Source organism: Drosophila mojavensis, unplaced genomic scaffold (genome assembly GCF_018153725.1).
Source record: "Drosophila mojavensis isolate 15081-1352.22 unplaced genomic scaffold, ASM1815372v1 contig_16, whole genome shotgun sequence".
NCBI lineage: Eukaryota > Metazoa > Arthropoda > Insecta > Diptera > Drosophilidae > Drosophila > Drosophila mojavensis.
Window position 1 is genome coordinate 5,297,080 of NW_025318693.1, and position 26,351 is coordinate 5,323,430.

Here is a 26,351-nt window from a genome sequence, read left to right on the forward strand (position 1 = left end):
AGCGAAACCTGTAGAATTTACAATTACAACAACAGCAGCAATAACAACAACAACAATATCTGGTAGCTGCGTCAATGCTTTTTGCTTGCTGGCGCATTTGCAATTGAAGCGTGGCTCAAAGTGAGCGTCATGTGTCTCCACCTCACCGCCTCGCCCAGCTCCACGGCACACCACTGTTGCCACACACACACACACACACACACACATACACATCGGTGCTCAACGTGTTTTTTATATAACTTTTTGCATAGTTTGCATCAAGTTGTTGTTGTTGTTGTTGTTGGTTTTCATAAAGTTGTTGTTGACGGCTTGGCTTAAAAATGCTGCTGCTGCTGCTATTTGTTTATTTCTGCAGGATTTTTTTTTTTTTTTGGTGGGAATATTTGGGCTATTGAAGTTGGAATTTTGTTTTCCAGTTTGTATTCATTTATGCAGCTAAGCATTTGAATGAATGGAGCAACTGCCATGAGTCATGCTTCAAATTCAATTGCAAACAAATTGCGGTTAGTTTTGGCTTAGCCGGAGTTACTAAGACGAAAGCGCAGCTAATATTAACTGTGCGATTAGCTGTGCGAAAAATGTTCAAGTTATGTGTATACAAAAAATTATTTTATACATCAACTGAATTTATATATTTAACGATCTTTTACATTTATATTTATTCTTTATACAAAATTTTAATTTTATATAAATTTTAAGAGCTCTAAGATATAACTATATTAACAATATAGACTGAAAACTAATATTTATCGATTCAGTGAAACTTTTAAATAAATTTTTAGAGCACTATTTGAAGCATAAATACCAAAATTAATTAAGCTTATCTTAAAGTCATATATTTGATTGTAACTTTAAAAGCCTACCAAATTTTAGATGCAATTACTAAGTGGATCTACTTACATTCCTTAACTAGCCGCATGGGTTTCTTTAACTTTTTAGGCAGAGTTTTTAATTAGTCTGATTTAATGTTAAACAATTACGCTTTACTTGTCCGCCTGTGAGCCGAGGAAATGGGTAACAGCTAAAGCTCTTTCTCTCATGACTTGCAGCGTGTTCCGCAATTGTGTTGAGCAATTTGCTGATTATCTCATAATCAGCTTCGCCTCGCCTTACACTCAATTTGAGGCGAGTTGAGCTTAATGAAGCTGCAAATCGGTTCGGCAATCAGCTTTTGGTTACATCAGCCCCAAACGAAAACAATAATAATAAACAAAACCCAACAACAACTACAACAACCACGACAATATGAAAAGCCACCAAATAAAAGCAGATACATGAAATAAATTTGATTTACAAGAGAAAACTCGATTGCATATCAAATTTGGAATTTGCTATCAAATTTGCGCAAATCCAATTCAATTTTGGCGCGCAATTCAGTGAAAGTTGAAATATTTTTTTGGTTCGCGCGGAGCCAGTTCAAATGTTGGTCAATGATCCATTGGGGGGGAAGTTAATGCCTTACAAAGATAAAAGACTCCGCGAGGGACATTCCACAAGACCAGGTAGAGAGATTAGAGCCAAACAATAAAAAATATTAAGGCTATTACTCACCAATTCGGACAACAAGTGGCTTCACGTTCCAGATAAGGGCGAACCTCTCGAAACTGGTTGGGAAATTGCTGTTACAATTATTTTGGGACCTTAATTCACTTTCGTTATACGCGCGGCAATTGATTTGTTTAACGATAAGGCGTTTGGGCATTAACCCTTATGCAAACATATTTTCAACGAATTTGGTATTATTATTTTATTTTCTATTTTTTGCTGTTATCCAATTTCCGCGCACAGCACAATTATTATTTCTAATTTCTTATTTCGTGTGAATCGGCTTTTTGTTTTCTTTGTGTATCGTCACACTTTTCACCACTTGCAATTGATTATTTCTTCTTTTTCTTTTTTCTTTTTCTGTTGGGATTTTTGTGTGTTTCCTTCTATTTCTATTTTCCAAGCAAAAGCAAACAAAAAACGAATACAAACTATAAGTGTGTGTGTGAGCAGTTTGCAACTGTGTGTGCGTGCGTTCTTCTTGTCTCACTCTAACCGGTTTTCGTTTATGTTTGTGTTTATGTTTTTGCTGTTTTTCTTCTGCGCAGGCGCGGCGGCTGCAAAATGTTGCAATTGCAGCAGCGGCCAAACAAATTGATAATTATTTAAACACTGTTTAAAAAATAGAATTCGTTTGGAAGTTAATATTCTCTAATATTACACATATACATGCACATACACACACACAAACACCGAAACGCACAGTGTTGCACAGGTTCAGGAATGCAGGCAAACAGGTGTCGATGTCGCGTTGTTTTGGCTTCTTCCTCTTCTTCTTGGCCTGCTTTGATTTTTTGTATTTTTTGCAGTTCGCGCTGGTTATTGTATCAGTCGTTTATTGGGGTGTATTCATTTCGTTGTTAGTATTGCAAAAACTTTCTCATGTTTTAGTTTAGAGTCATTAGTTAAAATGTATCTTAATTCTAACGTTTAGTTAGAAAACAAATATTAAGCACACGCGCTCCGCACGTCTTCACGATTTGACTTCTGAAGTGCAACTGTCATCGAAAACAAAAAACGGCTTAAGTCGATAGCACGATAGACGTTATGTATCGATTGGCTTTGAGCCTATTCGAGTGTGACCATAGCACAATAGCTGCCAACTTGTTCTATAGAAATTAACCTGTTTTTGTTTTCTAAGAATAAATGCAATGTTTTAAAATTTATGTTTATCTTTTTATGATGGTTAAATAGTTGCAATAATAAAAACTCCCTCTTGGCTAGTTCTACAATATGAATATATTTAGCTCCGCAGACAACGTTAAGTGAACTCTGTTCGTTGTGCAGCCAACTTCACCTGAGCTGAAATTTGCGCGCAGCCAACTTCACGCGCAGTCAAATTGCGCGCCAACATTTCTATTTAAGCAACAATTATGGTAGCATAGATTTGAATGAGTAATTGTTATTAAATGCGTTTGTTGCTTTTATGATATCAAATGCAGCTTTTAATAAATGTTTAAGTCAATTTTTTTATGCGGAACATATATGCAGGAATATTTTGATTTATTTATATTATTATATTTGTATAATTTATATTATTAGAGAATTAAATTCCCTACTAATAGGGGCGGAAACGTTCTTCTAGACTTTTAAATATTTGCTTTGGTGTCTCATCATCGTATCCTGGCTCTATCTTATCAGACTGCACAGAGGCCAAAACTATGAACTTGGCGTGAGGGTTCTGAAATAAGAGAAAACAAAGTCAAATAAAAAACTTAGCAAGTTTTTCTACAATGTTCAGCTAGAAAAAAAAACTCACATCCTTTGGATGATCGTCCCTCCATAGGTCAGCTGACTCCAAATAGGCACGCAAGAGCATACGCCAATGCCAAAAGTTCTCTGGGCCATGCAACTTTGGTATGGCCGAGAAGTCCAATAATACGTGACCACCGCTGAACATTTCGATTCGTAATATGAATCGAAGTTTTGACTAGGCAACCAACTAGAGTCGGTCGATAGGGCAAAAGCTTTGCATGCTAAACTTTCTTTATCTAAGCTTAAAATATTTAAATGTCTTACGGTTCCTTTTTTTTTATTTTTTGTTAAAATGTTTATCGAAGTGTTAAGCGTTTGTTAACAACAAAAGCAACAACAATAATAATAATAACAACTATTATACCAGTGCTCATGCTAGTGCATGTTTGCACAATTAAACCATTAAATTGTTAAAATCAAATCAAAAATTGTCACAGCCAACACACACAATGAAACAAAAAAAACAAAAAAAAAAAAAAGAAAAGCGACATGAAAATAATCACTATCAAATTTGTCAGCGCAATTTATTTATTATCCAATGACCGCATATCGAATACAGGCAGAGTTTTTTCACTCTTTTTGCTAGCCTCGCGGCTTTCGGGTGAGTGTACAAAATGTATTCGTTATTATGGATGGATGTTTGTTTATTTAATTTTCACACATACACAAACGCACGCATACTAATATACATGTGAATAGCTACCACTCTTATACACTATAAATAAATTTGAGTTCATCAGCTACTTTGTTATCTTTGGCTTAACAAATGTCTACAGTATATTTTAGTATATTTTCATACTAATTATTGCATTTAGAAACGTATGTATAAATTATATTTTTAATAATTTTTTTTTTAATTATAAATAATTGTATATTTAAATAAGTATTATATTAATTAATATAAAATTACCATTTCTAATAAAACTGAAGGTAAATAAAATTTAATAAAATTAAATTAAAAAAAAAAAAAAATACTTTTCTGCTGAATTATACAGGCTACTCAAGATTTATAGTAGCTCAGGTAATACAGTATTTGGAATATAATCTAAGTTCAAAAAGAATTTAAATCAGGGTTTTGAGATATTCGAACTTGAAAGCGCCTATATGCGGCCTATATGCGCCTATATGCGGCTATATTTGAGGTATATTCATATGAAATATATTTATGTATATATTATTTGAGTATATACATATGAAATATATTTATGTATATACATAGTTAAGTAACCATTTACTGTCTCTTCTAAATATTAAATAAATTATTTATCGTCATTTATCATCTAGACATCGCTTGTTCAATTAACTGATTCATAAGAACTGATAAGTTTTAAAGGGGAATTTCCCTTTTCAAGAACATAGAACACCATTTTAAAGTATAGTTTTTTTGCAATATACTAAACTATTTCATATCTATCCATATTAATGGATGTGGAGCCTTTGAAGGACCTATCAAATTTCGATTTTCATAAAATGTATTCGCCTGCATAAAACCATTAAGCAGAGTGTTTAAAGCATTCAAATGTCGCATTGATTATCTCTCATATTGTTGCTGTTCTTTATGATTGCGGTTGAAAGCGTTTAATATTTTTTGTTTTTTTTTTTTTTTTTGCGTTATGCAGCTCGGAAAATCCCTGAGCTGGGGCTAACTCAAAACTGAGGTCGTTTGGCTGGTAATTTATTTGCTGGACGTACGCTCGGATCGCCCTATATAGCCAGCTGGCATGTCACTTAACCAGGTTAGTTGCCATTGTATAGGCGATGAATGCACTACTCTCAACACTTGGCCTGCTGCTCCTCCAGCTGCTCGGTGACACTGGTGTGCACGGCTGGAGCTTTGGCTCCCTAACCGAGCAGAGCGCACCCCAGCCCAGCGATGCGGGCAATCTGTATAATCACACGCGTAAGTCGAAGCTGTCGAGTGGCATATGAAGCACTTCTGACTTGACCTCTTGCAGTGCTCGCGCGACAATTGATTGTTGGCACCTTGGTGCCGCCCATAACGAGCATAGTGACTCCCGGCACAAGTAATTGCCGTTGCGTGCCTGCTGGATCCTGTCCGAATCCGTTGCCCACGCCTCCGAATGACGGCAGTGGTCAGCTGGATATACGCATTGTGAATAATGGCGGAGTGGTGAGTTGCTTGACCAGGACGACTAGGTAATCCAGGGACCATCAGTCTTATCCGTGCTCTGCTTTCAGCCCACAGCCAGCTCCACAGCGGCTCCTTTGACCTGTAACTATGGGCTTGTGGCCTGCTGCCAGCCGGGCAACTATCAGTGCGGATTGCGTTTTCCACCTCCAGCAGGCTCGGCCCTGGCTAGTCCCGGGCAAGCCAGCTTCGGCGCGTATCCCTGGCAAGCGGCGCTGCTGACCACAGCAGACGTGTATCTGGGCGGTGGGGCGCTAATCACAGCACAACATGTGCTGACTGCTGCCCACAAGGTCTACAATTTGGCGTGAGTACTTGGTGGCCCACACTCCGCAGCTCGTCCTAATTCTCTGCCAGTTTGAACTCCTTTAAGGTGCGCCTGGGCGAATGGAATGCGGCGAGCATTAGTGAGCCCATACCGGCGCAGGACGTGCTCGTCTCTAATGTCTATGTGAATCCCGCTTTCAATCCCAACAATCTGCAAAACAATGTGGCCATATTGAAGCTGGCCACGCCCGTCTCCCTTACCAGCCGCTCCACCATTGGCACCATTTGCCTGCCCACAGTCAGCTTCGTGGGACAGCGCTGCTGGGTGGCTGGCTGGGGCAAGAATGACTTTGGACCCACGGGCGCATACCAGGCGGTTATGCGTCAGGTGGATGTGCCCCTAATACCGAATGCCAATTGCCAAACGGCACTGCAGTCCACGCGCCTCGGGCCGGCCTTTGCACTCAACCCCATCAGCTTCATCTGCGCCGGCGGCGAACCTGGCAAGGATGCGTGCACGGGCGATGGCGGCTCTCCCCTCGTCTGCACCAGCAATGGGCTCTGGTATGTGGTCGGCCTTGTCGCCTGGGGCATTGGCTGCGGGCAGGCTAACGTGCCCGGGGTCTACGTCAATGTTGGCGCCTATTTGCCCTGGATACAGTCGACGCTTTCATTGTAGGCCCAAAGGCTCCTCGCTGAGTCATCGATTGCTTTCGCTAGCTTGATTAGTAGATCCCATTATCATTAGACGTTAATCAATTATAATAAAACACTTATTTATCTCCATCGTTCGAATCGATGTGTATGTGTGTGTATATGATATTTTAGCCATTTTTCTTTAGATATAATCTGAGCAGTCAACCGATTTGTCATTCAATCAATCAGTCAGTATATATAGTTCTTAAAAGATTATTCAGGTGGAGACAGACGGTAGATAGAGATGACCCTGCCAGTAATAGGCCGGGAGATTCTTGCTCACATTTTCTCACATTCATGGGCTTAAGTTGTTAAGTTAAGAAAATTAACTTTGAGGAATACAAATTATTTGAAAAACTTTTACAAAGATACTTTCATAGTGTCATATATCAAAATATAATGAGGAACAAAAAACAATAATTCACAAATTTAAATTCCAACTCACGTGAGTTAAACAGATATTCCATGCAACTAAGCGTATTCATCGAGCAAAATTATTTTTAGTCGAATGCTTACAAACTTCAGAGCTGAGATCATACGGAAAATACTTAAGTACAGCTCATAATAGTTTACAACTTTTCTTACTTAAGTCTATGACTTTACTTAAGTGCAGTTTAGAGAGAGAGTGAATGAAATAGAGTGAGAGAGATGAAGAGAGTGAGAGAGAAAGATAGGGAGAGAAAAATAAGAGAGAAGTAGAGAGAGGAAATAAAGAGAGTGAGAAATAAATAGAGGAGTGATGACTTAAAAATATATTTTAAGCTTAAGAGCAAAATAACAATTTAGTGGGGAATGTCTGTTAAAGCTGGAAAACTTAATATAAACTCTATTTTCCTGTCTCTTATTCTGAGTGCATCATCTCAATGAATGCATTTAAACATTTAATCTGTCAATTGACTCAAATAATTATTCTGATTTATGATTGCTGACAGAATAATCTAATAACCATTTGCATTGAAAATAATTACTTTACTAAAAAAAGAATGTAAATTGTTAGATATTAGGTCAAAGCAATCATTATTAGATTTGATAAAATGGTAAAATGTTTTATAAAAATAAAATGATAAAAAGAAAAATTAACAATAATAGAATAGAAGAGTAATATCATTATGAATAATACTAATAACAAGTAAGAAGGCTCCAGTCGAGACTGCTCGACTAGGAGATACCCTGAACCCTCCAAGCTGATATTCTAATCAGTCTGGACTTCTTTTATGCACACATACATACACATGCACTTATAAGCACGTGCTCTGCTGACTGCGCAGTTAGCAGCGACTGCGCTTGGGCTGCGCTGCAATGTGGGCAATATTATGAGAATTTATTTGTTGAATAATTTCTTTTGTAGACATACGATCTTAATGAAACTTTCAGAGCGTAATCATATGGTTAAAATATGTGTACATTCCAAAGCACAAGTCTCTAGTACTTGAAATGCGTTTTTTACAAATTGGGGGAGAAGGGGGCGTGGTATCCAAAATCTGTAAATTACAAAATCTTTGTATCCATTAACTTTATATACAACCCAAATTTGAAGTTTCCAGGTCTAAAAGTGTTAAAATTATGCTGAAAAAACCATGTCGATTTTTCGATTATTCTCGATAAAAAAGTTATCGGACGAGTTATCGAAAAAATAAAGCAAACTTGTACTGCCTATGGTATACACGAGTATGCATGCCAAATTTCAGCTCTCTAGCTCTTATATCTTCTGAGATTCTTTTGCTCATACGGACGGACGGACGGACGGACGGACGGACGGACGGACGGACGGACGGACGGACGGACGGACAGACGGACAGGGCTATATCGACTCAGCTCGTCGTCCTGATCAAGAATATATATACTTTATGGGGTCTGCGATGATTCCTTCTGCCTGTTACATACTTTTCACAAAACCATTATACCCTGATTTCCCATTTTCAATGGGTTCAGGGTATAAAAAGAAAAATTAACAATAATAGAATAGAAGAGTAATATCATTATGAATAATACTAATAAAAATAATTATGGTAATAAGCGAACAATCGGACCCCTCATGAGCCTTATCTATATATTTCGCATGAATTGTACCCACATTTGGCTGTATTTTTAGACGCAACAGCTACAACAGGTTGCTTTCAGCATTGAGACATGTGTTACCATTGTAGTCGTTGTTGTTGTTGTTGTTGTCCTTGTTGTCGTTGTTGTCGTTGTTGTTGAGCACACACAAATGCAAATGCCAGGGAAAGAGCACGCACACAGACGCACTCACTCACACAGAACAATGCGATTTTTTACACAAGGGCGCCTCCTTTCACGCCCTGCCAACGGCGTCTGAGTCATAAACAAAGAGGACGCTCAACTTTGCTCATTTGCACCCAATGCCCTCGGGTGTACTAACCAAACCCCAGCTTCGACCCAGCCCCCAACCCCCATTACAACGCCCTCCAACTGCCAACTGCCAGCTGCAAACCTCCATCCAACACCGCCCGACCCTGTGTGGCACTCCATGCCCCATGCTCCATGCCAAAGATGATATGAAATTTAAATGAGTTCGCGTTTTGCAGTGCCAATTGCACAAGAATGTTTTTGGACGTTCACACTGGGCTTATAAGCAGCAATTGGCGTTACTTGGCGCTAAAAAATAGTTGCCTTCTCGTCTCAGATAGCGACCCGAACGCACGTGGACGTTAATGCACAACGGAAACCGGAAATTTCAATTGTCGCACTGGCCACAGCAAAAACTGAGTAAGCCGAAAACTGCAAGCGGCAAATGACAGGAAGCGACAAAACAAAACAGAAACAGAGAAACCGTTACCCAATCAAAGACAATCGTTCTGCATTGTGAACTGCTAAATACCCTACACTAGGTATAATAATAGCAGTGGTAGATGATTATACATAATTAATGGAGCTCCAAATACTAAATGTTTCGCATTAAAATTAAATATAAATATCTTTAAAATCATATATGAGATATATAATATTTAAAATACGCATATTATTTATATTTGATTCATTCTCTATTCATGTAGATTACAATATTCAAGTAAATCACATATTTATACCCCAATGAATAAAAACAAATAGTGCTGCAGCAGAGGACGAGACAGAAGGGATTTCATAATCTTATTTCAAAATTTAATTATTTACGTGTCTGGTTGCCCGTCTGCCCGTGCGATGCAGAAATGCGCATCGTTCAAGTGTATGAGAAAAAACTCACTCAAATGTAAATGTAACTCAACGAAAGCAAACGAGTCACGAGTCCTTCGGCTCCAAGTCGAGTCATTTGAATGGCTCGTGCTTCAGTCCGTCCTCGGCTCTCGTGCGCAACAGACGTCGCTTTCTGCAGGCGCATGTAAACAGATAGTTAATAACATTTCAAATAGCAATAATAATAGCAATACCAATAGCAATAGCAACAGCAACAACAAGCACAACAACCAATAACCAAAAGTGTCGGCTAGAAAGTTAGCCAAACGAAGCGAAAGCTAAGAATCTACTCAGTCGCATTTGCCGCGTGTGAGTGCCGAAAGCAAGTGAAAGTGAATTTAAGCGAGTGCCGTTGCATTTTTGCAGTGTTGTGTAATCGTCATTTTGGCTAGTGCTACAGTATGTGAAATCGATTAATTAGCAATCGACATCGCCAGCGACAGCCGTTGGTATTTTGATCGTGACCCGTTACTTTAATGGCATAGCATTAGTCAGCCTGTGTGTGCCAGTGTGCGTTGGTGTGTGCTTGCGTGTTCATGTGTGTTTGTGTGTGTGTGTGTGTTCAGTGTGACACACTTTGCTGTTGTTGTTATTGTGCTTTGCTTGTCTTGGCCATTGTTGTTGCTCTTTGTGTGCGCTGCGCCTTATTAAATGTCCTTGATGTCGTCGCTATGTCTGACTGCCACGCCCCCGCGACTCTTAACAAAAAAAACTTTATTAAATCAAACCGTTTGTGGCTATTCCAGTGACTACACAGTCGCACGAAATTATCGCAGACCAAATGAAATAAACGAAATATGGAAAATTCCTGCAAGTACAACTGTGGAACTATGGAAAAATAAGCAAGCATACATTTTGGGTGTTTACGTCATGTTTGTCTACGCTTAAAGGCGTTTGTATGCCAACAGCCCTATTCATATACATATATAAATTCGTATATATGCATATATGTTATATGTAGAAGTCTGTTCCGTATGTGCGCCTGTGTTTGTTGTGCCTGTCTTTGTGTTAGCCTTTGTATTGGTACTCGATTAGGCCTCGGTATATCACGTCACATGCCACTAGCCTGACAGTGAATCCAAAATTCTGAAGGCAGCCGCCTCATAAATGCATGCCAAGTACTATTTAATATTTATATAGATACCAGCATATTATCCCCAACTGTATAAACTGTACAAACTGTCCAAACTGTGTGTAAACTGTTTGCCTAATGCAAATTCAACAAGCTGCACCTACCATTTCCTCTAATAAGCCAACTCGCTGAGCTGTTTGTACAAATTTACGTAAGTGTTGACATCCATTTGCATTCATTACAGACTTACTGCCATACATACATATGTGAATGCGTGCTAAATAGATATATACATTCATACCCAATAATATATATACCCAATCGAAACCAGCTTGAATTGTCAAATGTTATATATTCATATTTATGCTTGAGATTATTCATTCGATACATATAACCAAACGAAAGAAAACACAAACTCCTAACACTTGCGCTTCAAAATTTCTTTTATTCATATGTTGGTATATAAATTAGAAAATATATATGTATGTGTATTGATTACAAATTAGATGCATGTTTTTTACTAATAATGGGAAAGGTAACTTTAAGATGCAGTTATACAAATTTTATTGAAATATTTATATTATTTGTTTGTTTTTTAGTCTTTGGAAATCATATGATAAATCTATTTTTATTAATTTGCTTTAAAAAAAATTGCGTGAAATATCGAAAATATACTAAATTTTATACCTTTTTTTTTGGGCGTTAGTTATACAAGAATGTATACAGTCGACTCTCGAATTATCAATGTTTGAAATATTAAATGTTTGAACTGTTAAAGAGATTCTATAGGGGACTGCATTTAGAATCAAAAGCATTTATAGTTTCGATCTATGACCAGATAGATTATATTATCTACTTTATCTAGTCGGTAAAGTTCTTATCAACATGTTCTGGGTAAGAAAAGTATGAATAATTTTCTAATTACTGTGATTTTTCAATTTATTGGCTACTTTATATAACTCATCGGAGTAGAATTTTAATCTTCTTAATCAACATAATCTATAATACATATTGACAATAAGGTACAGCAGTAATTTATTGAAACGCTGGCGTTCACTTAATTGCATTAAAGTAATTTCAGCAAAGTGCAGTTACTACGTATCTAGGACACAGAATCGAGTTTAGTTTTCGCTTTTCGCATTTCACATTTTGCATTTGAACTCCCAGTGAAGCTGTCAATTTTGATCAAAATTTGTCGTTTCCTGTCCGCCTCACACATGTCAATTGACAAATCCACTCAGAATCTGAGGTATGCAAATGACATTAGCTCGCGCAGTGCTCATCAAGTCTATAAATAAATGAGAAGGATATGGGCGGATAGTCTGACATTTGAGTAGACGATGACATTTTCCTGACATGCATGAGCATGTCCTTTATGTAAAAGTATGTCTCTGGCTGTCTGCGCGCGTGTATGTGTGTGTATGTGTGCATGTGTGTGTGTGTGTGTGTGTGTGTGTGTGAGAGAGAGAGTGACAGAGCGTGGATTACTCATTTCGCGTTTAATGCGTAAACATAATTTTACTTTCTCTAACGTTCTGCCGCAAATTCTAACCATCAACAGCCAGCCGCCAGCATCCGCCCTCCCGATGCGTGCGGCTGGAAGATACGAGACTCGTTATGTCACTCCGAATGGTATTCCGTAATCAGCTAAGCAAATGCGTCAACTGCATCCGGGCCAAGGAGGCAACAACTTAGTTACCCGATGCTGACATGCATGTTAATTTGCCTGGCAACCTGACACTGAACAATGCTTTTGTATTAGGCAGCGCGCATGCAGTGGATGCCCGTGAATGGAATCATTTCCACATAGAAAAGCAATGCAATCAGCAATACGAAACTCTATAAATTAAGTTTGCAGAAAAACTAGATAAATTAAATTAAATTTGCTTGCGGAAATTTTAAGGATCAACATTAATACTGGCGGACAAACTGATATATCAAGACAGAACAAAATTAATATTACATAATACATACAAATACAAATACAAATACATATATATTCTGTTCGTGTATTTAATGGCATACTACTAGATCATAAAATTACCGTTAAGTGTCCAAATCTAATCAATAATAAAAGTCCAAGCACTCAGCTCGCTTGTGCTAATCAAGTAAATACATGACGCATATAAACTCTTGCACGAGTTTATAGTTTACGAGGTCAGCCACGCCTCCTGCTGTCTTACACACTTACAGTGAATGCGGGCTATGTAAACAAAACAATAATGGGCTAAGTAAATGTACATGCTCCAAATATTAATATTTATAGTTTGGCATTTATTATTTATGTACCGCATAGCAGGGGAACAATGCGAACACGTTGTTTTTCCAGGTGCTCAAAGTATACAAAGTATTTTCTACCTTTTGCTATTTATCTAGCTATGTACATTGTGGCCATGTGCTACCGAAGATTTGTTATGCAGGTGATGCACTGCTGCAGACTTTTAATCTTATCCGTCTGTCAGATCCGCTTTATAAACGTGATGTTAAATCTCGGCGGTTTTTTATCTGGCACAACAATAGTTGGCACTGTCAGCAACGGCAGCACTAGAACAGCAGCAGTCCCAGACCCAGCATTGTACATGGGCGTCATCCTGGCCAACAGGATTGCATTCACGGCCCACGTTCCGTTCACCTGTCCACCTACATTTTCACCACCTGCCTGCACTCACAGCGCAAAGTTTTTGTCCCCAATGTGAATCGAATCATTTGACATGTGGCACGCGTGTCATGGACTTACACACACACACACACATAGATAGCAGGTGTGTGTGCTGGTGCGTGATACAAAGGCAGAGGCTGAGGCAGAGGCAGCTATCAGTTCACTCATTCAACCATACAGCCATACATCCGTCCATTCGTCCATTCATCGAATCGTTGCTGTTTGCTTTCAAATTTTTGCAATCGTTTTTGACATATGTCGCTAGCATTTCACATCAGACTCTTAGAATTTGGATAGCTTTTGCTATTAGAAAATTATTTCAAAAATTCCATCTCTTCTCCAATGCTTTGCAGGGTATCTCTGCTGTCGGTCATTACAATATACTGGCTGGTCCAGACCTGCATTTTCTTCATATTAGCTGCTATTGCCAATTAACTTAATTAAAGCTCATACTAAAAATAAATATAAAACTAAACAAAAAGCTTTACATTAATTAATTACGTTATTTTTTTTTTTTTTATATATTGACAGTAAACGAATTTTGTAAGTCAGCGCAGTAATTTCTTCAAGTGTACGCTCACATAAGATAATATTATGTAATGTATATAGAATTATGTGTGCTTATACATCCGACGACATTGCTTAAGGCAGTCATAAATTTGTTTTGGCTTAAGATTCCATTAAAGAAAACATTGCCTACTTTTAGGGTCCACGTGCTCAACGATTAAACATTGAAGCGCGCTCACACACATACATACATACATATATTGCGCCGTACAATTATTTATGAGAGCCGAGCCATTTATTCGTATGGACATTTTTCGACCGAAATTTCATGTGGAGCAGTTTTGATTTATTGCCCAATCTTGCCATTTGACATGACAACAATAACAATGAGACCTGAAACACCGCTGCAATTATGGAACGACAGCGTGGGCGGCATATTCTTGCTTTCCACGCTAAAAAATATTAAAGAATGTTGCGGTTTCACATATATATGGTATGTGTGTATCTCACTTACATTAGTGAACGAAATAAACCGCTGAGTTCACTTTAAAGGACTTTAAAACTAATGAGCGAAAAATCTAAAAAATTTGAGTAATAGCTCTTGGGGGTTAAAGTTGCTTATTTTTACAGATATAATATAAAAGTCGAAGCGCCTACAGACTCAAATCGCATAAGACAGCATTTAGATTTGAAATTTAGCGAGAACAGAAGGTTATAGTTGCTATATCTCCGCTAGCAAGTTATTCATTTTAAATTGTATCCTCTTCTGTTGGCTTCCCATTTGCTCCCAGCGGAATTGACAGATTAAGCTGTGTGTTAATTCACTAGCAGCCCGGCAGGCCAATCAGATTAATATATGTAAATAAAGTGACATAAATAGATGCGAATTGTTGCTTAAATGCGACTATCGCAATTCCCTTAAGTACATAGCTTTAATTTAAATATAAATTAATATATATATATACATATATATATATATATATATGTTTGCACATATGTATGTCTGCACATTACAGAAGATATTTGTAAATATTCGCATTCTTCTCCGAATTATTATTGCCAAGAGGACAAACAAATGAGGAAAGAACCCCCATTGGATTACTTTGGATAATGAAATGTCGACAAAGTTCAAACTGTTGTTGCCTGTTTAATGTTGCTGTTATTATGGTCAAAAGCTTTTAAATTAAGTCAAAAAAAATAAAAGAAGTAAAAATGTCGCTTGTTATACTAAAGTGACTGACTCTCTGTTCCTTGTCCTTAACTTAATTTGTAGCCAACGTTAGTCATCTTTGGCTGAATTTTCAAGATCTGCTTAAGGAGTGATTTCAATGCATCGAATGAAAAAATATTTTCGGGAATAGAAATTCTATTTTTTTTTTATTTTTATTTTTTTATTTTTATTTATTTTTATTTTTTTATTTTTATTTTTTTTTATTTTTATTTTTATATTATTTAAACAGGCTTTTTACTGCCTAATTGTCAGCTTAACAAGTTGAACATAAAGAGAAATTCTATGAAAACATATTTTAATGACACTCACTTATATTTTTTGCTCTTATCACTCACTCTTTTATGCTGTCATTCAGTTACTATCTCCACTCTCTCTCTTCTCTCTCTCTTCTCTCTCTCTCTCTTCTCTCTCTCTCTCTTCTCTCTCTTCTCTCTCTCTATCATCCTCTTTATTTTCGCCGATTTCTTTAAAATTTATTGCTATACATATAATCAGTTTCTCAGGTTTCCTTTGCCTTTGCCTTGAGCAGTAAATTTAACATCTGTCGATACAAAAAACAACCAAAAAGGGAAAACTGTAAAAAAAAAAAAAGAAAACCCTTAAGTAAATTAAGCAGATGTTTACCGACCCACGAAAATTCAAAGATTTTTTGGAACAGAATTTCGTGAGCCCGGTCTCATTAACGTCAGCTTCGGTAAGCTTCTCCACTTGCACCTCCCACAGTCGGCCATCCCATTGTTCTTTGGCGTAAGTTGAAATCTTTCTTTGCGCTTTTGTGTAAATGTTTTTAGTTTTGTTTTGTTGCGCTGCCTGTGTTTGCGAAACTTTTGGGCAACGCTCAATTGAAATTCACATTTCCAGATTGGCAGAGCCAAGTACTTTGAAATTCAATATGGCTTATAAACAACGTGTGCCAAGTATTGTAGAAGGAGTATATGGCAAATGCTTATATAGATTCCAACGAAATCTGCTTGAAAAATGAGCGCAAAGAAGGAATAAAGGACGAGCCCAAAGACTTGATAAATTGCGTTATTCGAGTCTAAGCAAAGACACGCAAGGCCAGATGTGTATATGTATATATATGTGTATATATATTATATACATACATATATATGTATATATATATATATCTCTTCTACTGCACATAAGCAAAGACAAACATGGCTTGAATCGTTATCTTAAGTGCTACAAGTGCTTGGCCAGCTGACTGGAATTGTTTTGTGCTTGACTCGAATTGATTTAGGTTTTCGTTACCAGCTGCTTTAACGCTTCATTGGCCAGGCAGACAGACAGACAGTCAAATGAACACACAGAGAGACAGACACTGACCAAACGCACTGAATCATGCAAACAAACAAACAAACAAACGCAGATCAAATCGAGAGTGCCCTTGGTAAAGGCGCTGATGATATCCAGCACAATGATTTGATTGACTTGATTGGTAATCAATAATATTGCATGATATGCCAAAATGAAATATCTATATCTAGTCTCATTATAGACAGACAGCGGAATTTTAGTACCAATTGATGATATAGATACATATATTTCATTTATGACTGACCTAATTGGAAATTGATATGTGACCCAATCGAATCTGAGTGCTAATTGTATTCGTGGCATATGTCTAATATACCCCAATTTCTGCTTATACTGGGTATAGCAAACAAACCAAACCAACAAGCGGTTACTTTATCGGGCCTTTCATACGCCCCGTTGTACGCGATTTTGTGAGTTGCAATTTCAATGATTCATTGATGTTTGCAATGCAATTGAAAATGTGAATTATTAGCCTACAGCCAATGGAGAAATGCTCGTAAATTCAACAACAATCATATTATTCAAAACTTACATAAGCATATAATATACACATATATAAATATATACATTTTCATTTCCATTCAGGTCAAAGTTCAGTCCTAATGCTTGCTCTGTGCTGTTTGGTTGATCGCCGTTCCAATTAAGCGCTTATTACGTATACGAGGGGTATACTTAGCTGCTAGCTGGTTAAGTGAGCATTGACGTCAGTGCCGCAATGGGAAAGACAGCTGCAACAAACGCAATTCAACACGCAATGCGATTGCCAAGTGATTTTCACATGATTTCCAGGCAAACAACGTGGCCAAAAATAGAAAATGACACAAGCTGCTGGCAATGTAAACTTGGTTGACACTTGGCTCCTGCTGCTGCTTCAGCTCCTGGAAGGAAACTTTCGCACTATTCAAACAGAATCGAGGACTCGGAAGCTCTCAGCAGCAGACGCAGTGCACCTAATGTCACCGAGTTTGGCATTTGACAGGAAGTCGACCTGTCCCATGGCTTCAACAAGTCGCAATTTATGCAAAATTATGCAGCCAGGCGTTCTAATTGTTGCTGTCTGCCAGGCTCACAACTCACAGCTCGCAATTGCAATGTTGATTTAGTTTATGGGCGCGCGACATGCAAAGGCCGATGGGGGCGGCCAACAGGGTCTCCGATCTGGGCAAAAGTCAATTTCAGTGGCGTCGTTTACCGCATTTCCGTAAAATCGATGGCTAAAGCCGAACTTCTGGCATTTGCTGCACAAAATAACGTAGCATTGCGTTTATTTTTTGTCCACTGGACTTTTTGCTGTTATTGGCTGCAAGGCAAAGTTATTGAGTTTTGCTATGTTTGCCTACACAGCGTATACGTGATATTTGTGCATGTAAAGCAAACTTGGGTTCAGCTGGCAAAGCAGCAGCTGTTCAAGTAGCTGAGTACCAGAGGAAAAACTTTTGGCTTAAATAAATGTTTATAAGTATATAACAATACCTAACTTTTCGTTTAAAGCTGGAACGAAATTTAAATAAATTCTAGAGAATTTTGCATTTCTACTCTGCTAATATATAAGCTGTAGTGCTCGGTTAGCCGCCTTCTACATGCGGATATTAAGATATAATTTCATTTAACAGAGCCATAAATATTAGCAAAGTGCGCAGCCATTTCGCAAATCGATTCAACTTGGCTGCGCTTGAAAACGGTTTAAGCAAATTGCTGCGTTAGATAAAAACAGACAACAAATGAGCTAGGAAATTGTTTTTTCCATGCCAACAGACAGATATGCAATCAGCACGGCAATACTATATATACTTATACTCAACCGATATCAGGCGAAACGTGCACCAGCTGGGAGATGTTTGAATATTAATGTGTTGCTCGTTCTATGAAAATGCAGTGCCATTCGTTTTAGCACCACAGACACACACACACACACACTTATATACGAATACATATGCTTGTAGCCTCTTCGGTGTGCATATGGAAACGTTTTGCTTTAAATAATATAATCCACGCAATTCGATTGCTGTCAACGTGTCGTATGCGCAATTTTGCGCAATAAAAAATTTGTTGATAACTGGCGAGCATTTGCATGTATAAGTGTGTGTGTGTGTGTATATATGTATATATGTGTATGTTTGTGTGTAATGTGATTTATATTTAACACATATTAGAAGGTCCTAAGTCAACTGCGAAATTGGCTCTGCCAAAGATTGGTCGATAATGTGACGAGCCCAGCAAAAAATTTAGCAAAATTCTGAAATTTTTGCTGCATCATTTGGCAGGGAGCTTAAATATTTATATTCAATTTGACATTTAGTAGCCTTGGGCTCTTAAATTTCAAATGCAGGCCAAAGAGAGCAACAGCAGGAGGCCTAATCCTTCTCAGAGCAAAGAAGCAAGACAAAGAAACAGCGGAAGCTGTCTGACAGCGGGGTCAGTTCCACTGCTCGGGGGCAGTGCTGACAATGCTGTCAGTGTCGCCAGTCGCTACCCAACCCCCCCCCTCCTCCTCCCCCATCCACCCTTCCAGCCGCTGCCTTGGCATATCTTGGCTATAGGCACAAAAATTTTCTTCTTCTTTTTTCAAATTGACCCGCTTAACAGACGCTTTGACATCATCGCTAGATACAAACAAACACACACAGACACACGAAATATCCATGTGATTCACAGTCAAGTATAGCTCTGCTATAAAGCAGGTGCATTCCCAAATGACATATGTCCTCTGCCCGGCTCGAAAATTTACCTAATGAACTACAAATCATTGCCAATCTGACTGCTTCATCAGCGGCACTTTGCTTAATTAGAAATGCATTTCAGGCTAATTATGCAATTACAAGAGGCTTGCCTCAAGTGTGACGTAAGATACGAAGAAAGGGTTATGATGACGGTATGAAGAATAAACTAAATATAATATTTATTAAATGTCTCTTTAAAGATGATATCAGCAAATGTTGTGCAGTGTATAAAAAAAAGGAAGAAGGCCACATTCCATTGCTATTCACTTTAAGTTGTTCCTCTCTTTTTTAGTTCCCAGCTTTGTTGTCCGTCAATGTGTCATCATAAAATTCTTATAGTCACATTCCCTATTAATATGCTTTAAGAGGGGGAAGACTATCGAGCGTCCGCCCCTTTGAGTTCGGATGCCATAAAAACGTTCATGCTGCCTGCGCATTAAGCAAAACTCTGGCAAACTTTACGACTTTAGATTCGGATTTGGCTTTGGCTTTGCCTTTGGCTTTGGCCTTGACGCTTGAGACTTTGCGTCCTGGTTTGCTTTTACGGAAGCAAACGGCAAATCGAAAACTAGGCGCCCATAGTTAAAAAACGCATAAATTCTTATGTAGGGCGCCAGTTAGTTATAAATAATCGAGAGAGACGAAGAGAGAGAAAGTGAGAGAGAGAGAGAAAGAGAGAGTGAGAGAGAGGGAGAGTGAAATAAAATAAGTGCACAAATGACGGCCTTGAATGTGTTTATTTTTGGCAGCGTTGCCCGAATTGCATTTCATGTTTCACATTGCGCATACGACGGGCTGTGCGCCCGCCAATCGGGCGGCGGAAGCACCACTGACAACTTCCATGACAGGCAGCTGGCCAAGAATTGTGTTAGCGCACAAGCGGCTGCTGCTGCTGCTGCTGCAGATCGACAATTACGAAACTCGAATACCCTTCAGATGGCGCTGCTCTCTAAGCCTGCAATTAGCTCGCAATTTGCGTCCTCACATTTTATTGCCGCCTCCTTTCGAGCAAGCTCGAGTGCAACCAATGGCCACTTAAATTTAATGGCCACCTTTTGCACCACTCGAGCTGCTGTGACACAGTTAGCACCACACACACACACACGCACTTAGAGAGGGAAAGGCATAGACACACCCACGCCAATGAAATTATTTTCTGTTGGCAGCAAATATCTATTATCTATATGTGTGTGAGTGCGTGTGTGTGTGTTCGTACAATAAACTGCTTTTATCTAGTTATTGCTGTTGTTTACTCTACTAGAGCCATTGCCATGAAAACACTTTTCATATTGTACAAATGTCTGTCTCCTCAACAGACAAACTATTTATTTAGGCCAAACATATACATATACATATATGTATTAGATTTTGCATGGAATATATTATTAAATATCGCATTTGCTGCAAATTTTATAAATTTAATGGTTAGACGCTTTTCTATACTACGTCGGACGATTGCTTTAAGCAACAATATGTACCTGCCTCTCCATCTGTCTCTCTTTCTGTCTGCCTAACAAGTGCAAGGGACTTAAGGGAATTTAAGTTGTCTAAATATGTATATTCAGCAGCATTCGTTTGGTATTTATATTAAGGTAGAACGTAGCTGGAGTGCTTGCAGCAGCAGAGAGTGTTCCCATTGGTCACTTAAGGCTCGACTGCAACGATCGTTACCTAAGGCCGGGCTCTACATTTGAGCACAACGTAGGGTTTGAATGATAGTCGCCCTATATAAAGGGCAGCAGCTGCAGCAGCTCTTCAGTCGTCCAGGCCTGTTGGGGGTCAGTTGTGCATTGCAATGAAATGAAGTGAAGTGAAATTTTTGGACGAAATACTTGAAGGAGGAAATACTTAGAAGAAATACTCAGAGGAACTACTGAGAATAATAGAATAAGAATTTCCTCTAAGTAATGGAAATTCTTAGAAGAAATACTCAGAAAAATTCTTGAAGAAAGCACCTAGAAGAAAATCTTGGAGGAAATACTTTGCGAATACTTAGAAGAAATACTTGGAGGAAACAGAGTATTTATTTTAAATAAATACAAGGCTAAATCGACTAAGCTCATCGTCTTGATCAAAAATATACATCTTTATGCAGTCAGCCAGGCCTTCTTCTATCTATTACATACATTTAACGAACCCGTTATACCGAAATTTCCCATTTTCAATGGGTTCAGTGTATAATAAAGGAAACTGGACAGTTAAACATTTTTCTTGTACATATATCATGAGGCGGTCACAACGACTTGTTTCTAATCGATAATAACAAAAAGTTAGCGGCTCTATGTTTATTATGACCTCTAAGTTCTATTACAATTTGACTCTTGCTAAGTTTTACCAAGTTGACGGAAGCAAAGGGCTGAAGCATTTAACGTACGATTTACATGCTATATTATTTATCACAGATTTCTTATTAAAGTTTTTAAATTATTTATATGCGAAATATGCATTCCAAGCTTTATCCCGATTAGTTTAAGTCTTAAGCACAACAACACGAGCAAGCCAAATATTTAACTGCAAGCGCATTTGAAGTATCATTCGCTTAGTACTAAAAACAGGCCCACTTCTATCCTAAAGATTCCCCTAGGCCAACTTATGCGCATAATTAACTGGAAATTGCATGAAATAAGTTTTAATTAACTTGGCAATTTGCAGGCAAGCCATTTTTTTGCGCTGCTTGAGAAACGGCTAGCAGACTAAATAAATAACTTGGCAACAACTTAGGCAGGCCTTGGAGCTTGCTCTCGCTCGGACGTGCAGTCAGATGAGGCAGCCTCTGCGAGTCGGTGCAAGAAAGTGCTGTCGAGGCGTATTAACAAAAACTTTCGTAGCTGCGGCGCCCGAAAGTAGGCAATGAATTTTACGCTTTCAAAATATAAATTTGCATTGCCTCATTTGCAATGCGACTGGGCAGGACAGCTATAGGACGAGTCATGGACGTGACTGGGGGCGCCTGAAGTAGTGACTTTGTCTGCCTCGACCAACTCATGATGACCCCTTTTGGGTGAAGCAGGAGGAGGAGGAGGAGGCGGAAAGGGCCAGCTGGGGCTGGTAAGCAGAAGAATAAAAATTGTTGGGCCGCCGTTAATTGTCAAGGCAACAACGTTGCCACGGCAACAACAACAGTAACACCAGCAACAACAACAGCAACAACAATAACAAATGCGCAATCAACTCGCCTGTCACTTGCATAAGTGTGTGTGTCTGTGAATAGGTGTCTGCGTATGTGTCTGTGTGTAATAAAGTGCCATTTTAATTACATGCATAAAATGTCGCAGTACTTGAAAAAAAAGAGAATATAAGGGAAGTTAAGTCTCCCGGCAATTGTTGCAACACATGTTGTTCAAAGTGGATGCAGCTGCAACGCCGCCAGGGGTTTAAAAACCAAACCATTATGTCGCTTTCAGAGCTTAACAAATAAATTGTGATTAATTTTGTAATAATCCAAAAAATTCATGACACATATTTTTTTAATACAAATAATTTGTTATATTTATTTTAGAGAATGACTCGTTAGTGTAAAGCAGACATTTTTTTATCAAATATCAGTTAGCTTTTTCACGCAGATTTTGCATTGATTATTTAATTAATATTGAGTCAATATTATTGACTCAAGTAATTTTTATATTGTGAACAAATATTTGTAAATTTTATATAATTCAATTATATATGTATCTGGTGCATTTCTCTGACTGTTTAGCAGCACAAAATGCAATGAGTAGCAGATGAATAACTATATAAAAAGGATAGACGGTTCATTATACAACTCAAATTCAAATTTAATAAAATTCTTATTTTTTCATAAGTATATCTGCTTATCACATTTAGATACTCGACACTTCAGTGATCAAATATAGATATTTCTGATATATATCTACATATTAATGATTCTATATTTGAAAGACTAGCTTGCAATAATGAAAATATTTAGCCGTAGCTAAACTTAAGAAAACTAATTTTGTGAGACAATTAGAAAGCCATTCTCAACTAGAGTAAAATAAAAGTCAATAAATTCTATAATTACTTAAATTTAATTGTGAATCTCATAACTGTTTTAGTTGTATAAGACTTTCTGGCATGGCATCTATGGTTTCGTTCTTGTGGAAAAGTTTTTATACCATTTTCTTATTAGAAGAGAAAATGTGTTAAGCTGCTCTCAACTTTTTCAACTCGAACCGGAGCAGGACAAAGTTCTCCTAGACTGCTTTAAGTATCCAATGCAACTATAAACTTTTGGGAACACACTCAAGCATACACCTAAACATCAGTGTGAGTGTGCTGGGTCCTGATTGTATTGCTGAGAGCTTGTGACATTGAAGTAACTTCAGGGCGGGCTTACTGGCGCCGCCTGATGACGCCTGATGCCCGTGGGCAAACTCTTCTGAGAACGACAATATTGACTATCGAATTTTAACCAACATCGAGGAACAAAACACAATTAACGGCGCCTCAATAACAGCTGCCGTTCATCCAGTAGCATGTGTGTTAATTAAAATCCTGTCAAGACTCCAATTAGCCTCTGGGTTGAAGACAGCGATGACAAAGCCACACTCCATCTATTGGCATATCAATTATGCACGCAACAGATTTGCATGCCGCTTTATTTTGTTTCCATTAAATATTTATCAAACTGTTCGAGCGGAGAGCTCTCACAGAGAGATATGTCCTGTAAAGACCTTTGCCGCAATCTACACGGAAAGTCACGTACAGAGCAGCCTAACGGGCCAGGACGACATTACCCACTTAGACTCCAGGCTCTCGTTGCAATCAGCAATAATTTATAACGTTATAAATAATAGAAACTGTTTTAAATATTCCACTCGAATGGTGCCAGCTGCAGGCTATGCCTTATATACCCAACTAAATAACAAAGACAATAAAATCTCATGTCAATTTGACAGATAAACAAGAACATAAACCGGTATCAAACGAGTGGACATAATTAATTCTCGTTTCATTTGGAAACATACAATAAAAAAGTAGTCTTACATGGCATTTATGCAAAGGCTGAAATTAAAGAAGTAGCCGATTGAGAAATACCCTGTACTGAGGAGGCAACTGCTATATTATACAAATCTCTTATGGTAATCTAGCTTTGATGTAGATTATACTTCAAATCAGATCTGCTTATAATTGTTGATTTAAAGAGCATATAAAAGGAAAAAAAAATAAGTGGTAAAGTACTTAATCTATGTCATCTACTAAGACAATCCTATTCTGTCGATCTGCACGCCTCTTGGTCCGTCCGTCTGTATTTTCGCCTGTTCGTCTATTTATCATTGCACTGATCTCGGTAAGTTTTAGAGGAGGATCGTACGTCATTCTATAATAATTTTATATTTCCATGAATCGATCAATTTGATTCCGCTGAATTTTATTAACTTTATCAAGTGTCTTAAATTAAAATTTAGATTAATATTATTTTCGAAAATAAGACGAAAAAGCCCTAGAAACCAACATTGATATGATTTATATCAGATATTGCTTTCGAGGGTTTTTCGTCTCATTTTCAAAAATAATATTAATCTACATTTTAATTTAATAATACAAATCGGATTGAAATGTTTAACATATGATTGGAGCGTCCTGGAACAATATTTGGGATCCGTTTATCTACTGAAAATCAAGTCTAAATAAAACAAAGTGCAAATATAAAATATGTATTAAAACCTTAGTTATTTGGTCTTTCGCGCACCGCAAATAGTTTCGTTTAGTTTAATGAAAAAAGTCAAGGAAACCGCAGTTGCGGCATTCCAGCTGCTGACCGCGGAATAAAGGAATGCAAATGGCATGCGGAATGCAGGGATGTGGCTATGATATACGGTTGGAGCGGATCTACTGCACCTGCTACATAAATGTGTGTGTGGCTAAGTAGATGGCGAAAATGAATGCTCCTACCCTTTTTTATGGCCTGGCCAAAATTTGAATTGCTGCAACGGTTGCAGCTAACCCACCTTCACTTGGCAGCCAGTCGGATTTCCGCTGGGCGTTGAGGTTGTGAGGCGGCCGTACAAAATGCAGCAAACATACTTTGGTCTCCAGCTGAGCCACAGGGCCGGACGGGGTCGGAACAGGTCGGGTTGGGGCGGTTCGGGCCGGTTCGGGTCGGCTCATGTCTGAGGAGCATTTGGAATTCCGAGTGTGAGCAGCATAAAATTGAATTAGTTTCGGGTCATTGTGCTTGGAATTGCAAATGCAATTATGCTTCGTATTATTCATATCGTAGACAGCGCATAAAAGCCGAAGGATAATGCAATTTACATGCCATAAGAGGGCGTTATTATCTTCATGTTACACATGAATCATTTTTGATTAGTTTGCAAGATTCTTTGGTATTCAAAGGGGCTAATCTATCTCTTCGTCTCTTCCTTGCAGTCTCTTGAAAATTCACTTTCGCATAATTTTATTTAAGTATTTTACAAAGATTTTTCATGTTCTTCTGTATGATTTTTGTTTAATTTTTAATTTAATTAAAAGGTATATTTTTTAGGAATATCTACTAGTCAGATTTTCTAGACTTCATTTTAAATAAACATTATTATTTCTAGATAATAACAGATAGATAACAACAAACAGTTCATAATTCATATTTAAATACATTTAGTCTTATCTTTTACTGATATCATTACCATAATGAATCCGTCTATGCATCCCATAATGAACTTAGTAAATGTTGCTTTGATTGTTCCATTGTTGCACGCAGTAATAAGTAGTAATAAAATTAATATTAGCGCTAATCGATCTATAAGTAATTACTAGTTTACTTTGTATTTCGACTTTTTATCTAACTCTCTCTATCTCTATCTATCTCAACTTCTTCAAAACTCATGTTGTACATTTGTTTTCTCTACTTCTTTTTTTAGAGCTTCAAGCTAAACCAAAAAAAAATTTGTATAACGTAGAGAGAAATCATCAGAAATCAAAAACCAAATAACCATAAGAAATAACCATAACAAAAACTGTATTGAAAAAAAAGCAAACAAACAAACCAAACATAACTGTAAATTGGTATATACAAACGAGCCTGTTGCAGCAAACAGTAAACAAACAAACAAACAAACAACAGCAATAACAAACGCCGCTAGTAGTTTCCTTTTGTGGCACAAGCGAAAATTACATTTTGCATAGTAGACTTTTAGGCGTCGCACTCAATTTAGTTGAAAAGCAACAACAGCTACAACAGATACAAGAACAACAAGAACAACAGCAACACCTCAATAGCATCCATCTGAACATCCAAC

The 26,351-nt window shown here is 37.8% G+C and overlaps 3 protein-coding genes and 1 long non-coding RNA gene across 7 annotated transcripts in view; 2 read left to right on the forward strand and 2 right to left on the reverse strand.

Moving 5' to 3' along the window:
• The window catches only part of LOC6573356, a 43,961-nt gene extending 41,419 nt beyond the window's left edge, over positions 1-2,542 (reverse strand). For both annotated transcript variants that reach the window (XM_032728926.2, XM_001999403.4), the window contains exon 1: positions 1,552-2,542. The gene's annotated coding sequence lies outside the window, so the exon portion shown is untranslated. The remainder of the gene's footprint in view (positions 1-1,551) is intronic.
• Positions 2,543-3,029: 487 nt separating this feature from the next.
• Positions 3,030-3,463, reverse strand: LOC116804872. Its single transcript, XM_032733658.2, has 2 exons — positions 3,305-3,463; positions 3,030-3,226 (listed from the first exon to the last, which is right to left on the reverse strand). Exons 1-2 carry the CDS (start codon positions 3,443-3,445, stop codon positions 3,104-3,106), a joined length of 264 nt encoding a protein of 87 aa, XP_032589549.1. The 5' UTR covers positions 3,446-3,463; the 3' UTR covers positions 3,030-3,103.
• A 1,580-nt stretch (positions 3,464-5,043) lies between these two features.
• Positions 5,044-6,511, forward strand: LOC6573354 (phenoloxidase-activating factor 2). The gene is made up of 4 exons (XM_032733874.2): positions 5,044-5,200; positions 5,256-5,431; positions 5,500-5,756; positions 5,807-6,511. Exons 1-4 carry the CDS (start codon positions 5,059-5,061, stop codon positions 6,393-6,395), a joined length of 1,164 nt encoding a protein of 387 aa, XP_032589765.1. The 5' UTR covers positions 5,044-5,058; the 3' UTR covers positions 6,396-6,511.
• A 3,184-nt stretch (positions 6,512-9,695) lies between these two features.
• LOC122756850 lies at positions 9,696-26,283 on the forward strand. Of its 3 annotated transcripts, none has more exons than XR_006356705.1 (3): positions 9,696-9,749; positions 10,351-10,887; positions 25,974-26,283. It is a non-coding gene; the product is annotated as an uncharacterized LOC122756850 (long non-coding RNA). The 3 variants fall into 3 exon arrangements; XR_006356706.1 differs by having other exon boundaries at positions 9,707-9,760; XR_006356704.1 differs by having other exon boundaries at positions 9,705-10,887.
• Positions 26,284-26,351: the final 68 nt, after the last annotated feature.